This window comes from Bactrocera oleae, chromosome 3, assembly GCF_042242935.1.
Source record: "Bactrocera oleae isolate idBacOlea1 chromosome 3, idBacOlea1, whole genome shotgun sequence".
Lineage (NCBI taxonomy): Eukaryota > Metazoa > Arthropoda > Insecta > Diptera > Tephritidae > Bactrocera > Bactrocera oleae.
Window position 1 is genome coordinate 4,094,950 of NC_091537.1, and position 18,083 is coordinate 4,113,032.

General features: G+C 36.1%; 3 protein-coding genes across 3 annotated transcripts in view; 2 read left to right on the top strand and 1 right to left on the bottom strand.

Annotated features, from left to right (window-relative positions):
- The window catches only part of LOC106627594 (trans-1,2-dihydrobenzene-1,2-diol dehydrogenase), a 57,988-nt gene extending 44,857 nt beyond the window's left edge, over positions 1–13,131 (top strand). The window contains exons 2-5 of the mRNA XM_014247756.3: positions 11,768–12,022; positions 12,109–12,400; positions 12,467–12,713; positions 12,796–13,131. Of these exons, the coding sequence (XP_014103231.2) occupies positions 11,768–12,022; positions 12,109–12,400; positions 12,467–12,713; positions 12,796–13,074 (1,073 nt within the window). The 3' untranslated portion in view covers positions 13,075–13,131. The remainder of the gene's footprint in view (positions 1–11,767; positions 12,023–12,108; positions 12,401–12,466; positions 12,714–12,795) is intronic.
- LOC106627596 (transcription termination factor 4, mitochondrial) lies at positions 13,031–14,129 on the bottom strand. The gene is made up of 2 exons (XM_014247758.3): positions 14,007–14,129; positions 13,031–13,950 (listed from the first exon to the last, which is right to left on the bottom strand). Exons 1-2 carry the CDS (start codon positions 14,067–14,069, stop codon positions 13,144–13,146), a joined length of 870 nt encoding a protein of 289 aa, XP_014103233.2. The 5' UTR covers positions 14,070–14,129; the 3' UTR covers positions 13,031–13,143.
- A 337-nt stretch (positions 14,130–14,466) lies between these two features.
- On the top strand, positions 14,467–18,053 carry LOC106627595 (trans-1,2-dihydrobenzene-1,2-diol dehydrogenase). Its single transcript, XM_014247757.3, has 5 exons — positions 14,467–14,603; positions 15,909–16,151; positions 16,934–17,225; positions 17,297–17,543; positions 17,599–18,053. Exons 2-5 carry the CDS (start codon positions 15,950–15,952, stop codon positions 17,854–17,856), a joined length of 999 nt encoding a protein of 332 aa, XP_014103232.1. The 5' UTR covers positions 14,467–14,603; positions 15,909–15,949; the 3' UTR covers positions 17,857–18,053.
- The last annotated feature ends 30 nt before the right edge of the window (positions 18,054–18,083 follow it).

Genomic DNA, 18,083 nt, shown 5'->3' on the forward strand with positions numbered 1-18,083 from the left:
ATATTTTCGATTAAAAATTTGAATTTTTCAATTGGAGTATAATCGGCATGAAAGGTAATCTTTAGTAAAAATGTAAATTTTGTAGTGCTGTCAGATAAGAAAAGTGTGCAAAGGTTCCTCAGAGCAGGTGAAAATCAGTGAGAGCTAAAGAGAGCCCCTGAGACCCTGTGAGAACCAAGGAGAGTCAATGAGAACCTGTGAGAACCAATGTAAGTCTGAGAGATACTGTGAGAACCCTAAAGAGCCAATGAGGATCATGGAGAAACGAGAAGAGCTTCTAAGAACCAGCGAGAAAGCTGCGCTCGAGAAAGGATGAGAGTCAGGGAGAATCAGTAAGCAGTAAAGTGAGAGCCAATAAGAACCTGGAAAGATCCCGTAAATACCAGGGAGGCCAATGAAAATAAATGAGAGTTCCTGAACTCCTAGAAGAGGCAGCAAGAATCGAAAAGTGTCATTGAGAAGAGAGCCAATAAGAGCTCCTAAGGATCGGTGAGAATCAGTGAGAGCCGATGAAAAAAGGGGAGAACTCCTGAGCAGGGAGAACCAATAAGATCCGAGGAAAGCCAGTGAAAACTGAGGAGAGCCAATGAGAACCTCGAAGAGCCAAAACCAGACAACCCATGAGCTGGGACAACCAATAAGATCCAAAGAGAGCCAGTGAGAACTGGGGTGAGCCTAAGGCAGCCAATAAAAGCCCCTGGGAACAAGTAAAGCCAGTGAAAATCACGGATAGTCCACCAGAATCAGTGATAATCGTATAGAGCCATGGATCATATTAATAACAATGTCATTGCTCTCTGTTGGACTTCAAAAATAATATTTTCCTCAAAATATATTTCAAACCTCAAATGATTTTTTGATTGCATAAATCTATAAAACCTTAAATCAATACATATTGCTCGGGTATAAATATCACAAATCAAACGACAGCTGAGACAAACTTTTTAAACAAATAAAAAAATCGCAACTAGTTGAAATAGAAATTACTTTTTTGGCCATACATAAATATTTATAAATAAATTTTAAGTAAACATTTTTTTGTTAGTTTTAGTTTCATTACTTTTCGGCATTACAGCATTCCAATACACACACGCCTCAAAGCATATTCTTCCTTTCTTCATAACAGCATACAAAGTCCGCTTGTACACATTTACACACATGCATACATATTTATGAGTGTCTATAAGCAGAGATGTGTTCATACATATTGTCACCTGTCACTTGTCAGGCGAACATTATAACATCGCCTTTCGGCATACATGAAAATAAAATCAGCTAATGAAAAAATCATTACCCACAGACGCACACATACACACGGTCACTGAGACTGAAGCTGAGACTGAGGCTGACGATGACGGCGTTCACTTGGTTATTGCATATATTGATGTTGCTATTGTTGTTTGTGTTAGTGTGATGCCACTCAAAATGTTACTGAGCTACTGGCAACAAATGTCATCTACAGATATATATATATACCATATATATGTATATATATGTTTGTTTGTTTCGCGATTGCTCGCTTACGTTGTACCGTTGCAAACATTTTATTAACTTTCGTTTTCTTTTGTTTCGCTACGACGTGATTCGACTTGCTTCGGTTTCGTTTGACTCGACTGGGAAGGCATGGGAATTATTGTTAAGTCTGCACAGAGGTCAATCAATGATTTTGCACGTTTTGTAGCTGCCAATAGTCGAAAGCAAATACAACAACAAATACAAATGTAGCGTAATTTTTTTCGTAATAATTTGTATGACAGTGTGTTAGTGAAAAGGCAGCCAGCCGAAGCGCTGTGATGTGAGCAATGACAGGCAGACAGGCGGGCAGACAATGGGAAGTTCACAAATTTTAGGAAACTTCCAGAAAGGAGTTGCAAGAGACACGTTTTGTTTTTGTAAAATTGTAGCAACCTGTCTTTTCAGTTATGAAGATTGGACAGGCGATAATAATTCTCGTCATATGATTTTTTTTTTATTAATTTAATTTATCAAAGTCTGTTCGTCTGTCCATTCGTCTCTTTATGCAAGTGATAAATTGATTTAAAAATAGATAGACTTTTTACAACATATGTATGTATCTACATATATATATACTCTAAAAACCATAACCTATTTTTGTTGCGTGTCACACATCACAGTATGGCTACTTAATACTAAAGACTTAAGCAACAAACTTCATTTAACTCTAGACAATAGCATGGTAGGAAAGACTAAAGCTTACATAAAATGCGTTTTGAAGAATTTTAAGAAAAATATTTAATAAATTGATTATAACAAATATGAAATCTTAAATCTTGGTTATATCCCTAGTAGTTTAGATGGTTGAAATAACCATTTTTGATCTGCTATTTAATGTTTTGAAAATTTCTTCTATTTCGGCCACTTTTTGTTGCATATTCTTATAGTTTCAAGCATAAGTTATAAATATTAATTAAAAAGTGACACAGAAATCGAAACTCATTTATTTAAGTACGGAGTAAGGTGAAATCCATTTCAAGTTTAACAATTTCAAATCGCATAATCCCAAAGAAATCTTCATAATGCTATGAATTACATTTACTATGCAATTTTAAACAGTTTTAGAGAAGCAAGGCCCAAATAAGTCAAACAGTAATAACAGTAGTAATTTCATGCTGGATGACAAATTTGTATTGAATTTTTTTTATAATTTGTTGAATTTTGTGGGGTATTAATAACGACTATACATGCAGAAAGTGCAGCGAGTCATGCTGCCTGAACCACCTCCTATTCCTCTGTCCAGCACCATCTAGAACTCATTTAAAATGTCTAAGAGCTTCGCAGTTCAAAGAACCAGATGAAGTATCAAACTCAGATATCAAGAACGTCCATCTGGCATTACTCAGGGCTATGTATGGCGTGACAGCCGGCCAGTATAACCTAACCTAACCTTTATGTTGTATTTGTGCAAGCAGGAGCTCTAAATTTCCTTTTTTATAATAGGATTAAGGTGAGAAAAACATGTTCATCTCTTCTTCTAATCTTTTGCACAGAGTGTCCACTTTGTCCATGGATGAAATTAATACATACGTTTATTTGGTTTCCATAGATCAAATTTAAGGATTGTCCTTCCTTCCAGTAGACTTTATATATATCATCACCAAAAAAGTTCCAATTTAAGTTTTTTTTATTGATTACGATTCACATATACATACAAGTATGTAGATATGTACTAAATCTTAACCTTCTCCTATCTTATCTATAACCAATTTGTAACCAAAGCTCAAATTTTATTTCAATATGAGTAGCTTTTATTTCATGTCAGCTCCATTATGAGTCTTATTCAAGATTAGCGGAGTTTCATAATCGGAATATATAGCAGTTATTACTCCAACAAAGTGTTGTCACTTAACCGTATCTCGGAAACTAACTGTCGATGCCATATTTTTTTTGCCCTTGCAACAACTATAATAAACATTTCTTTATTGAGCGAAAGTAATACGCACAATGCCTATGAAATTCAGTGAAACTCGACTTCTTAGCGAAAATTAGTTGTGTCAATCGAATAACGCGTTCATTGGGTGTATTCTTAAACAACAACAACAAGAAAACTTAAAAGTTTAAACAAGTGTTTTCATTGTTGTTGTTGTTGTTGTTTTGCATTGCAAATGCACACTTCTTTCACAAAGGCGATAAGAGAGCATAACAAAACCAATAAAGACGAACTGAACAAATAAACAATGTCTCAAGCGTACTTGTAGCTATTAGTTTTACTTGCTTGTGCTTCTGCCGCTTAAAGAAAACAACACTTTCGACAAAAACAAAAGTGTGACAAACTCTACACCCAGGCCAAGCCACACCCCGCGCATAACAGCACGTTCTGCAGCGTTTTGTGGACTCGCATAAAACTCAAATATGACTGCATACATATCTACATATGTGTGTGTTTGTGTTTGTGTGCGCAGTCGCACACTTTCAAATACTGGCAGCCAGCTACTGGCTGCCCGTTATTCATTATGCAAATTCGTTAAATGGAAGTTCGCACTAAAATGCGTGCATTTCACAAATTCTGCTGATCCATCATCGGTGCTTATGCATATTTTTCAGTTTGTCAATCGTTTGTCATAAAGCGTATTTCAATATTTACGTACATCGTACACTAAGACTACTGACAGCTACTAGCTAATGACTGCCCTGTAGGAATGTGAGTGAGTTATTTGGCATTGCATTTATATTTAAATTAGTATTCAGTGGTTGATCACGGTGCGAGTTGAAGTGTTGATTAAGCTCCATTAAATAACTACCATAGTTTATAAGTTTTCTAATTTTGCAAAATTTTTGGTAGCTTGAATTTTACTCTGATTATTCAAGTTATTTTATGGCTGATCTAGCTTTTGGTGGTCTCTTCCCTGCTATTCTAGTTGTTCAAGGAGAAATGCGGTTAGATTCTTCTGGTGGGGTTCGAAGCTCAAGTGAAAGTTGAGGTTGTGAAGTTTATATCTACTTTAGTTTTAAGCTTTTAGAACTCTATATTGTATTGAGATCAAAAGTGGCCAGCTTTAGAGAAAAGGTAGATCTGTTGTTTAGTGGCCGCTTTCACAGAAGTACGCACCGATAGCGCGATATTGACCTATATTCACTGATTGTACACCCAAAATCAGTTAAGGACTGCTTGCGTTTACTTTGGATTGTATTATAAAAGTAATTTTTGGGCTAGTTCCTAAACTGCTGGGAACTTTAATGTTAAGAAGATTGCAAGAACATGTACCCAAAAATAATTATTGTAGAAGCTGATGCGAGTTCTCTTGCCTTTTGTAATCTATTCTGAGGCAGCTAGGTCTCATGTAAACTGAGTTAACTAAAACCGTTTGCAGCGGGTTAAAAAGTTTATCCCACTAAGAAACTTTTCGATAATAATACGGGTTTGTCTTCAAGTTGCTGAGATGGAATTATCTCTAACCTCTGCGCGACTAAGGTTGAAGCACCTGAGTTCTCTTTTTTTCAGTTATCCAATAGAATCATATGGTACCAAAATCAGTTGACTTAGGAAAACTGTAATGCGATCAAGACTTTGGTAAAATACATAATGATTTATATCTGTTGAAGATCAGTCGTAAGAATTTTGCTTCATCTAAACTCAATCGAAGAGCCCGAATATAAACCTCAATTGTATGTGGTTCCGTAAAAGCTGATTTAGTAAGTTGAAGTATGTTTCTGACTTCATAACTGCTCATTCTAGTCGCCTTCCTGTGTGAATATATTCTTCTAATATAGGTTTGTTTCATTTAGTTTACAGCATTAATTAACAGAGGTTCTACAGTATCTTTATTATACTACGGATGAGTAGGCAGCGGAGAGGTGGGAAAACAAAAACCAAGGTGTTTTGAAATCCTCCTACTAGGTTTAGTTAATACGAGCCGTGTCTAAGAAAGATCGCTAAGGTTTTCGCCGCCTTCCTAACATACGCTTCAGCTCCCTTTAAAGTTTTTATAGAATTTTTCTTAGCGAAATTGTCCATCAAACAGCAGATGCCTGAAATTTAGAAATTTTTTAATTCTTGAGCCAGAAGAACCTTTCCGCTTATTTTAATATATTTAAGTGAGATTAGCTGACCAACTGAAGTTTTTTATACAATTCCCTGGGATTATCTTCAAGCATGTAATATTAACTATTCTAGATATTTTAACTAGTGCTAAATTAAGTTTTTAATTAGTTGTACGAAAATTTATCGAAAACCTAAAATATCCACGAAGCAGCTTGCTCACTTGCAATTACAATATTATATACAATCTTACAATCGAATATACAACGCTCTGAAACTAGAAAAGTAATTCTGCATATGTGTCTGTGCGTTTCCAACTGTTGTTATCACTGCCCCCGCTACTCGTACCATTTGTATTTGTATTTATACTTGTCGCGGAGACGTCCGTCAACAACTCGAAAATGATTTGCTTTTTCATTTTATTGCTTTTGCCGCAAACGCACCAACTTCTTCGTTTAGCCGAAGGCATAAGTTGCGTAGTTGTGATAGTGAATCAAGTGTTTGTTGTTGTTATTTTTGTTATGACTAACGACAATGGCACATTACTACTTTGTACGCAAATTTGGTCGAAAAGGAAAGTGTGAGGCGTAAATGGAATAACACTAATACATATATATATATTGTTGTTTGTATGTATGTATGCGTGTTTTTATGTATCATATACACATAAGTGTCTTGCGTGATCGATTTTTATCAGATATATGCATGTCTGCTTGCGATTTTTAAGCTTACGTCTGCTGCTTATAACTAAACTTCGCCAGTGAAACAAAAGACTTAAGCAACGAACTCGCAAACTTTTATGAAAATGTGAAACAGAATTTTTTTTGTATATAAATGTGTATATGTATGTAATGTTTCCTATGGTATTCTGTGTATGTTATATATTATATAATGGTAAATACTTTTTAAAGAAAAAATACTTTTTTCCCACATGCGATTTTATTTTCCAATATACAAAGTTGAGCAATATATCGATTATTGCGTTGCTCCGACTTTTCGATACCATTTTAGTAGAAGTTACAAATATGCTTTTATTTCAAAATGGACTTCAATCTCGGCATTTTTTGAGTTCTTAGAATCGGGAAGATTTTCTGGAAGCCAGATTTGGAAAACAAGGAACAATTCGATACTCAGTTCAGTAAATTTTGTTAACGTATTGATGTATTTGAGGCACGGTGCATCGGTCGTTGTTGCAGCTCGCGTGCGCTTTACCCTGATCTTTCACTTTCAACTTGTTTTTTTGGGACCTCCAAAATCAAATGTAGATTTTTTTGGATTTTACATCAGTAAAATCCTCTTTAGTACAGTTAATCGTCTTCGAATCTCTTATAGTATGTACGGATTTATTCGGACTCAAGATCCTTTCTGTCATAAAAAATCTTTAAAAAATCTTTCCTTCAAAGACTATGCAGCCCCTGATTTGTAAGTTGAGGCCTATTGTATAACCAGATTGTTTCGATATCCATCCAAATTACATAAGTATCAACTTCATTCTTTCTAAATACTTTTCGTAAGTCTCCCGCAAAACGATCCACTCTTTCAAGTTATACATTTTGCATACGTGGAAAAGTAAAACCGTGTACGCATGCGCAGCTTCAATAATTTTCCTGGAATTGGCGAAATTGCGGGTGTTGCTGCCAACAACACCAGCAGCACTGGCAACGAATTCAACAACAGGCACGGAGTAATTGCCGTTATTAGCAGCGACGTAATGATGTATGGTAGTAATGAGTACGTGTACCAAATACACGTTTGGTTGATGTGTGTGTAACCGTCGTAGTGATGAATGAAATGGAAAACTACGCATACGAGTCAAGCAAGCAAACAGCAAAGAAAATAGACAAAAACAGGCATACCATGTACAAGTATGTGGATACAACATATACATAGGCTTCCGTTGTTGCGTCAAAAAACCCATCGATATTATATTTTTATGTGATTGTCGAAATAATTCTGTTTATCAGCGTCTAATCTATAATATTAAGGGGTTAGGGGTAGTCAGAATTTTCAAAAAATCAATTTGCTTTTTTTTGCATTTTCGTTAAGTGTAATATCTTGAAAATAATTTCTGAAAATTTCAAGTTGATCCGATAATTACTTTTTAAGTTATTCGACAAATAACAAAGAGCGCTCGGGCACTTCAAAGCGCTCGGGAGCAGGTAGCTGCAAAAAACTTTAAATGCGTTTTTCTCAACACTATGTTTTTCGAACTGGTCACAACTGTTACTCGAAAACCGCTCAGTAGATTTTAATGAAATTAATAAAGCTTTTAGGATACATAATAAACTGGGGCCTGATCGAAGGATTTGTTTTTTTTTTAATTTCGACTTTTTAAGACCAATTTGCTGTTGGTTTTTTCCCAAAAATCTAGAAAAAAAATTCCTGAGGCCGCCATTCTGTTAATTTTTGAAAAAACAAAAAAGCTTCGTCCAGGCTTTGGATTATCTATTTATAAAACAAATTTTTTCTATACGATTGATTTTAGATGAATCTCCAAGGACTTATGACTGTCACCGCAAGGACCTTTTTTTTTGGAACTGGGTTAACATAGACAGCTATAACTTTGGAAATTAAAATTTTTTTTTTTTAATTTTCGTGACTTTAAGTCAAAACATTGCATAATAATGCCATATTACTACTTTTGTAAAAAAACTTGATTTAAAGCAAAAAAAAAAAAAAATTACTGAAAATTCTAATTTTTTCGTGCTTTTGACTACTCCTAACCCCTTAAGGGTACCCGAGCCTATTTTTACTTGGTGCCTTAAAAGGGAATCCACGCGTTGACCTGTCTTTTTCTGAGGAGATTTTTATATTTTTATAAAAGGTGTAGATAACGTGGTAGATTGCAGCTTGAGAATCATCAGACCAGATCTAGAAGTGACGTATGTGCATAGCTTTGTGATAGTATTTCTCCTTTTTTTTAGCTCAAGATTCTCCAAACTACAAAAGCTTAAGATTCCCAGGAGTTTTGGAGAGCGTAACTGTATATTGCAAACCCGATGAAAAACATTTCGTTCCAATGGCGGTCGGGTCTAAGTAAGCGGAACGGATCTGGATTTTATCCGGCCATGGACTGTCAACTCAGCAGCTATTATCTGTGGAAGGTTTTCTGTCGTTAAAATAACAACAAATACCGAAAACAAAAATAGACAAGCTCAGAGTTGCATCTGCTGGGCATAGATTTTACCATAAGCGTAACTGTATCTTCTCTGAGACTTACCCAGCCTTACTGCTATATACCGGCGAGTATATAATATATATTTATTTGAATAGATTGGGTTATAAGCTTGTACTATATGTGCGATGCAATTAGATATATGTGTGAGATAAAACGATACACTCTATGTATTTATAGATGAGTGTGTTTGTGTGTGTGTATGTATAAAAATCTTCGACGACATTAAAGCGCATTTGCAGCGGCTACCACCTACTTGCCCGCTGCTACTGCAACTGCTGCATTATTGTGTGTAGCAAGCAATTGAACGCCTGCATTGCTGCGGCCGACTGCTTCCCCCATAATTAGTCATATTTGCTTAGCTGCGTTGCATGCAACGAATGACTATGCGTATTTGGTGTGGCAAAGTGGCAACTACGACATAGCACACTTATGGTTTTGAACACAGCAGCCAGTTGATCCACCAGCTGTTGCGCACAGGCACACACACACATACAAATACATACACAAAGCCAAACACCGAGTGCAGAATTGCGAAAAAAGCCAACGCAGCTGGGATTCTTCGCCGCAAAATGCGATTCTTCATTGACCATTGACCAATGCCAAAACGCAAGTAAGCTGTGCAATACCGCGCCGCTTTATGGTATGTATATACAGTTATTAAGCATTAATGCAATGCGGAAAGCGCCTGAAAGCGTCGCGTTCGTGGTCGCTAGTCTTCTGGCGTTTATAAATCTAACTTTCACTTTCAATTAGCAAATTTGTCATAAGCAGCCGCGTGTTCTTTTTGGCATGTACCCACACATACACACATGATCGTTCATGCGCCTGCGCATTTGCATATTACGTGTAGACTTTCATAACACTCTTTGCTAGGGTGCCAAGTAGTGTTTCTTTTGTATTTCTTCACTTTTGAAAATTTTCTAAATATTGGGGAAATAAATTTCTAACAATATATTTGTTGTTGTTTATTACGTTTTTGGTCGGACACTTTCGTTGTGCGTTGCCAAAAACGCTAAAAATTGTTTTGTTAATTTTTAGACGTGTTTTCGATTTTTTTTTTTTTTTTAAATTTTTTTTCAAAATTTTTTCGTACAAATATTTCACCCAAGAAAGAAGTGGTGAATTACACATTCTTGTCAGCTAAATTGTGGCGCATATTTTCACTTGTCGTCGTCGTCGTCCGTGTTGTGCGATACTACGCTTTGCTGGTCTAACGGTTTCGCTCATTTTGTATGCATTTTGCGCAGCGGATTAATGAGACGAAACGCGAGTTGTTGTTTGTAAATGGTAGCAGCGCTTAGCACCGAGGGGGAAGAGTTCGGTAGCGTGCTGACAAATGGTCAACAACATGCGTACATTATCAAATCAAATGCACAAAAGGCGCTGGTGCGTGCGTTGTGGAAATTCAGTGGCAATAAAATTAATTTCTAATTGCACAGCAACTATGCGGGTCCAAAGAGCACGTTGAAATGTTGGCCGACCATGAAAAAATTCTATCCAGCAATACTTGTATATAAATCACACTAATGAAGTCTTTACATATAACGGCCACAGCAGGCTATAAGTATGAAAGAAACTGTGCTTTAATTGAAGCCCAACAATTATTTACAGTCCTCTAAAGAAATGCGAAAACTTTTAAATTGACGACAGCTCCAAAGCAACTTTCCAATTCCAATAGCCGTGGCTTAAGTTCTCTCTAGGTTATTTCAATAAAATGGACACGAACCGATGGAATCTTAAGAAATACCACGCTTAAAGCCAAATTACATAAATACCAGTTAAAACCAGTGTAGATCAGATATATCTATAGTTGTTATGCGTCAAAACTTAAGAGAATACGCTTGAAAAGTAATCGATCCGGTTCAAAATCGTTGCTACAGTATCGAAACTAGTTAGAAATGACTAGATTATGTAAAATAACACTGAATAAACACACGAAGAGAGAACTGGCATTTGAATAGAACTTCTTGACACTAATAAATGTTAAGCGAAGCTTCAATAGTTACGAAAATCTTCAATGATAGATTTAAAAAATGGTAAATGGTAAAAAGGAATGGCAAAAACTTTTGTAAAAATATTTGGAACCCCACTTTTAGAGTGATCAAAACATGCGAGACACTTACTGAAAATATTCCCAGCCAGTTCTGAAAGTATACGCTTGCCCGGATATAGGTATATGTATCTGCCCTCTAAAGTGGGGGAATTCTCACTAATTTACGAGAGCTTTGCATAGTTTTATTTCAAGAAAATATGATAACATCGGAAATAATGAAAAGGGCGTTTCCAAAGGTTATGACATCGAACAACTTATATGTATATAAATATAAATCTTGGAAAAGGTTTGACCAAGCTTATTTTCAATTTTCTTACGTGCACCCTAATTTTTTCCGGCGGACGTCGTTAAAACGTCTCCGAAAAGATTATAGATTTTGTTACATGCTCAAAACTACACTTGGGTTAACAGAACTGACTGCTGCCAAGAGAAACAGTCTCAACAGTAACGACGTCTCAAAGCAATATAGAAAGGGTTATATGAACTGGAGATAGTTGGTTATGTTGTAACGGCAGAAGTCATCCCTGAAGTAATTGGTATAATTGCTGCCGAATTGATAGTTTTTGGACGGATAAAATCCGGATCTATTTCCGGTTCCGTAGAGCCGACTGTCGGTGGTATGGAGGATCTGGAGGTCTCTGTCCCTCCCTCGCTTTACCAAACTTTGTAAAACTCTGTGGTGAAGTTAATATAGTGCGCTCATATATAAATCAGTTCAAAAAGGGATGAAATACGAGTATGTAGGTCCTAATGTTCCCCAGCACTAATATGATGTATATTGATAACTCTGTTGGGTTGATTTTAATGAAGATACCCCTGGTGATAAGCAAGTTATCTTAATAAAACGAATAGTCTATAAACTTTTGAAACTAATTTGGAAATGTTGCTGAGCTGGCATAGCGCCATTGCGTTTGAATGTTCATTTGTCTATACTTTGAAGATATACCATTATAGATTTTTAGTTCATTTTGATAATATTATATAAAAAACGTATACTGTTTTAATCTGTCTAATTAAAAACTTCTTCTGTGCCTTTCAGTATGTCCTTGCCGCGATGCCAAACCAAACGCCGAAAACTACAACGAAACTGCCAAACCTTTACGCTGGGGCATGGCGCCGGTGAGTTTAATAGCCGATGATTTTGTTACCGCACTGAAAGTGCTGCCATACCAGCATCATGTGGTCACCGCTTGCACATCCACCTATCAATCAGTGGCGCAAGCATTCGCCGCCAAACACAACATACCGCACGTTTACAATAGTTTTCAAGAATTGGCGCGCAGCCCAAATGTTGGTGAGTAAAACAAAGGATGATAGAATTAGAAATCAAAACTAAAATGTACTCGTATACATATATCTTGTTATTCTGGACACCCACAGATGTGGTCTATATCTCGTCCTTAAATCCCTTCCATCTGGAGATCTGTCGCATGATGCTGGATCACGGCAAGCACGTGCTCTGCGAGAAGCCACTTTGTATGAATGAGGATCAGACGCTACAGCTAATTGGACACTCGCATAGCAAAGGTTGCTTTCTCATGGAGGGCATTTGGTCACGTTGTGTGCCCGCCTATCAATATATACGCAAACAGATTGAGGCGGACGCATTGGGTGATGTGCTTAATGTGAAGTGTACACTTGGCTTGCCCATGCAAAAGGTGGGACGTGTAATGTGAGTTATGGTAAATTATTTAATCATTAAACACACAATATTTTTTATTGCATTTTTTTTTCGCAGGCGTCGCAGTCTTGGCGGTGGCGTAACACTGGAATTGGGCGTCTATGCGCTGCAATTCGCATTGTGGGTCTTTGGTTATGCGCCGTCCAACGTCACCGCCAATGGCAAACTAAATGGGGATGGTGTCGATGAAGAGGCGAATATATGCATGAAATTTGGTCCGGGACGTGTAGCAGAGATTTTGTTGAGTAGTACGAAACGCTTTGACAATAAGGCGGTAATACAAGGCACGAAAGGCTGTATAACTGTGAGCTAACTGTTGTTTGTCTTTATAGAAATCAAGGTATGTAAATTTAATTGTATACATTTTTTTTACAACAACTCAATAGGTGCCCGACTATTGGTGTCCGGTGAAGATTTTGGACGTTAACGGCACGGAAAAAACATTTCCATTGCCCAAAAGTGATTTGTCTACGTATTTTCCTAATCGCTTGGCGCTAAGTTTTGAAGCAGAAGAGGTGCGTCGCTGCATATCGGAGCACAAGTCGCAAAGTGATTTGTTCTCGCACAAAGAAAGTTTGGAATTATCATATATTGAGGATCAAATTCGTCGACAATTGGGCGTCGTGTATACAGAGGATGAAATGGCGAATTTATTTAAAAAGTGAAAAACAAATCTAAAATTAACAGAAAATCTATTAAAACAAATTTAATTATGTTCAACATTTCAATGTATTTCACTTCTTGTATCCCATTTTCCTCTCCCCTACTTCATCCTCATCTTCATCATCTTCTGCTCGTTGCAATTCACGCTCGTATAACTCTTTGAATGCCTCATATTCTATCAGCGCGACATGACAAACCTTGGTGGCGAATGTCTTCTCCGATGTGTTGGTAATTTGGTATAAACGCGGATTTTTCGAAGGTTCATCTGGACTTACTTTTAACGGTCGTGGTACAAACAAACCCAGCCGCTCCAGAAAAACATGTCGGCAACGTATCTCTTCCAGTGGTTTCGACAGCGCCTCTGATTTAATAATTTCGGGTATTTCAACACGCATTACCTCCTTTAAATATTTTACTTTTTCTTCTATACGACTTTCTGACTGTTCCATAAGATCGGGACAATTCATGAGCAACTTCCAAACGTTTTTATCTGTGCCCGCGAATGTTTTCAAGTAACTTATATGTTTGCGTAAGCGTAAACCGTCACTAACGTTCAATAATTCCGGGTATTTCGTTAGCAGCAAGAAAAGCAGTTTCTCACCGAATTGACAGCTACGCCAATTTTCAAACGCATCGATTATACGATGTTTTGGCCGTGAAAGCACATCCGGATTGCCAACGACAATGCGCAAAAAGTTGCTGGTATTTAAACCGTGATTCAAGAAAGTGTCATGCGTGTTTTGCCATTGCGTCTCAGTTACTCGGGACAGCAGTGGATTCAAACGCACCGCTTCATCAATATGCGCTTGTTCCAGTTGTGTTTGCTCTTCAGGCGCTGCAGCGGCATACCGCAATGGTGTCAACTGCAGTTGTTTAAACTAAGATACAATATTTTAACAGCAAAATAATAGGAGTTAATTGTCATATAGTTTACCTGTTGGTTTCTGTGAATAAATTGCACATTTTGTTTGAAATTAATAAAATATCTTCGAAACATTACGACTGTTTATAGTTGAGTGTCGGCGAACAAATGCAACAATGCGGCAAATTTAACAGCTGACCGAAAGGAATGCCCCATCATATTAAATGTAAAATAAATGATTAGGAACTAATTAAAAGTTTTTCTCTTAGTTTTTACACTGCCCATAAACTTTTATAAAGATATCATAAGGGTTGCGAGTTTTTTATTTAAATGTTTTCTTTACGTAAAAATCTTCAATTATTAGTTACGATGTCTCTATTTTAATTTTTAATACGCTTTGTAATACCATTTTTTTTTAAACGGTATTTGGGTTTCAAAATTTTTAAAAAATTTTAGTGTATGGGATTAAATTTTTTTTCAATCGTGTATTTAAGTATATATATCTAGGATATCAGTGTAATTTTAAGATGAACGCCATTTAGAAAACCTTCTGGCATCACGTTGCGGCGCGCTATTGTGAAGATTTAATTCTTTACTCGATAGAAGAAGCAGAATAAATAAAAAAATTGCACAAAGCAATTTTTAATTGTGCAAAAATCCGACCAAAATGTAAGTTGAGTAACAAATTATATTTTAAAGGTGTAGGTTTAATAAATTAATCTATTAAGTATAGTGTGATAGTGTAGTTGTGTTGATTTGCATTCTATGCTTTCGATGACCTTAAAAAGAAGTTGTACGCTATACCGGTTGAAGTTGTGATAATCTGCTTCAGATGTTTTTTGTTGTTGTAATATTTAATAATAGTTTTTCTTATTCCGATTTTTTTCTAAAATTAAATTATCTGGTAAATTTACCACTCAAATATTTAGCCAATAATGTTTATGAGTGGTGTTGTGAAATTCATCGAATCGTTAATCTATGTTGTACAAATATTTATTATCAAATTTGCAACAACATACGCTGGTATGCAAGTGCACCTAGCGTAATATACTATAATTTTTATACCCTGCACAGGGTATATTAAGTTTGCCACGAAGTTTGTAACACCCAGAAGGAAACGGCGGAGACCATATAAAGTATATATATAAATGATCACCGTGACGAGCTGAGTTGATTTAGCCATGTCCGTCTGTCCGTCCGTCCGTCTGTACATACGCGAACTAGTCCCTCAGTTTTTGAGATATCGATCTGAAATTTTGAACAAGTCTTTTTCTTACCAAGAAGCTGCTCATTTGTCGGAACGGCCGATATCGGACCACTATAGCATATAGCTGCCATACAAACTGAACCATCGGAATCAAGTGTTTGTATGGAAAACTCTATCATTTGACGAGGTATCTTCATGAAATTTGGCATGCATTATTATTTAAAGCATTAATCTAATCTCCGAAGAAATTGTATAGATCGGATGACTATAGCATATAGCTGCCATATTAACTGAACAATCGGAATCAAGTGCTTGTATGGAAAACCCTTTCATTTGACGCGGTATCTTCACGAAATTTGGCATGTATTATTATTTAAAGCATTAATCTAATCTCCGAAGAAATTGTATAGATCGGATGACTATAGCATATAGCTGCCATATTAACTGAACGATCGAAGTAAAGTGCTTGTAAAGGGCCTTTGTATTTGTGAAGGGTATTATAGCTTCGACGCGACCGAAGATAACGTTTTTTCTTGTTTTTTGTTAGATTCTGCTGGTCGAAAGGGGTCACTTCAAAACCCCATATAATTAGACGTCATGCTGTCCCTGGCGCAGCGCTCCTTATCTCAAAAAATAAAGTAAAATAAAGAAAGTAGCAATAAAATGATACGTGTGCGTTATTATCTTACCAATTGGTGTAGAATACTTTAGTATTTAATAAACCTACCCGAGTGAGTTCGTTCAGTTTTAACTTCATTCTCTTACAGCTTACAGCTTTCTACTCCGCTTTAAAATATAATAAATTAATATGGCTTTGCGTTGGGGTATCGTATCTGCTGGTAAAATTAGCCATGATTTCGCTGTTGCTTTGAGCACACTGCCAGCGAGTGATCATAAACTCGTCGCCATAGCGGCACGTCAAAAGGATCGAGCGGAAGAATTTGCCAAGACACATGACATACCAAATGCATTTGGTAGTTACAAGGAATTGGCTGCATTTGCTGATGTTGGTGAGTATTTAAAATTGAACAGAAATTGCTGCCGTGCAACGAACTTCAAAATTAGTGAAAAGAATTGTTACAAGAAATATTTGTGATATAATTACATTATAAGTATTAAAAATTATTCTCATACTTCGTGCAAAGTCAATTTAATTTTTCCAAACACTTGAAATGTTGTTTGACTAGTACTTGTTCATTAAAATTCAACACATACTCAACTCAAAGAGGCATAATCAGCGCTTTTAAATTTTTAATGTAGATACCGCATCAACTGTTTCTAAATTATAGGCACATATTTATACAGATATGTACAAACGTATACATTAAAAATCTTTCTAGAAGATATAAGATTAAGATATTGTCCGTACAAAGCCCGGAGCGAAAGAAAAATCAAAAATTGACAAAATGGTGGCATTTAAAACAAAGTCGAATTTTATTTAAAATTTTTGGTTGTTTTTGGCATGCCAAAATTCGATTTTTGATCGGATCAAAAAACTAGTAGGTGATTGTATGAAGAACTATGTACATGTGTACAAAACATGCAAAAAGAATTTGATGGTGATCGGATTATTTGTCTCGGAGTAATCATTGCAGTAAGTTCGAAAAATACTGTTTGAAAAAAAAAGTTTAAATATTGATTTAATTAGACAGTTTAAGCTTTATACATAAATAATTTGTTAATTTGAAATAATGATATTTTTAAATATAAATCAAGATAAGTTTACATATTAATTTCTTCTATTTCCAAAGCTAAGTTTACGATTACATATGTTTTTAAATTCAACCCACAGATATTGTCTATGTTGGTGCCTTGAATCCACAGCACTTGGAAATTGCTTCGCTCTTTCTCGAACACGGCAAGCATGTTTTGTGCGAGAAACCGTTATGCATGAATTACAAGCAATCCAAGCAACTGACTGATCTTGCCAAAAGCAAAAATCTTTTCCTTATGGAAGCAATCTGGTCGCGTTTCTTCCCTGCCTATCAGTACACACGTCAGCAAATCAAAAACGGCGCGTTGGGTGAAATTAAAGAAGTGGAAGTTGCATTCGGCTTCAATTTGAGTAGTATTGACCGTTTAAAGTAAGTTTTATTATATAAAATAGTTATCTATATATATATTTTTGCTTTACAATTAAACTTTCTTTTTATAGCAAGAAAGATTTGGGTGGTGGCGTCGTACTGGACTTGGGTGTTTATGCCATACAAGTATCCCAATGGGCTTTCGAAGAAGCACCACAAAAGGTCATTGCCAAGGGAGAACTAAATGAAGATGGCGTAGATAAGTATGTTGAGGCCGAATTGCACTATTCGGGAGGACGCGTTGGTAAACTGACGTTCGGCGCTAAGGAAGAGTTGGCGAACAGGGTGATCTTCAAAGGCACTAAAGGCGAAATTACGGTACATTGTTGTTTATTTTTTTTACAATTTTTACAGCTTTTAACTTTCACAACAGATCTTCAACTTCTGGTGCCCCACAAAACTTGTTGACGTTGATGGTCAAGAGAAGGAATGGCCACTACCAAAGGCTAAACTTGCTACAAAATATAGAAATTCTGAAGGTTTGCGCTATGAAGCCGAGGCCACACGTAAAACCATTTTAAGCGGTAAAATCGAAAACGAGTTCGTTACACATAACGACAGTTTGATTATTGCCAAAGTACAGGATGACATTAGACGTCAAATCGGCGTAGTCTTCCCAGAAGATCAATAATGAAGTAAATGCATTTCTTTTATACTTATATACATTTATATATAAGCAATGTCTTTGAGACAAAAAACAAAAAAAAAAAATAATAATAATGAAAATGCTTTAATTAGTTTACCGTGTTTGCACGTAATAAACAAAGATGCTTAGCATTCAACTACCTGCTGCTAAAAACAGTCCAGATGATAAGCTTAATTATACTATATTTGTTGTTTTCTTTTACTTTGTGCTGA

Bases quoted from the DNA above. Each gene is read 5' to 3' on its own strand.
- LOC106627596 (XM_014247758.3), bottom strand. From the start codon at position 14,069: ATGTTTCGAAGATATTTTATTAATTTCAAACAAAATGTGCAATTTATT. The intron at 13,951-14,006 runs GTAAACTATATG...ATTGTATCTTAG, and splicing joins TTATTCACAGAAACCAACAG to TTTAAACAACTGCAGTTGAC.
- LOC106627595 (XM_014247757.3), top strand. From the start codon at position 15,950: ATGGCTTTGCGTTGGGGTATCGTATCTGCTGGTAAAATTAGCCATGAT. The intron at 16,152-16,933 runs GTGAGTATTTAA...TTCAACCCACAG, and splicing joins GGCTGCATTTGCTGATGTTG to ATATTGTCTATGTTGGTGCC. The intron at 17,544-17,598 runs GTACATTGTTGT...CTTTCACAACAG, and splicing joins GCACTAAAGGCGAAATTACG to ATCTTCAACTTCTGGTGCCC.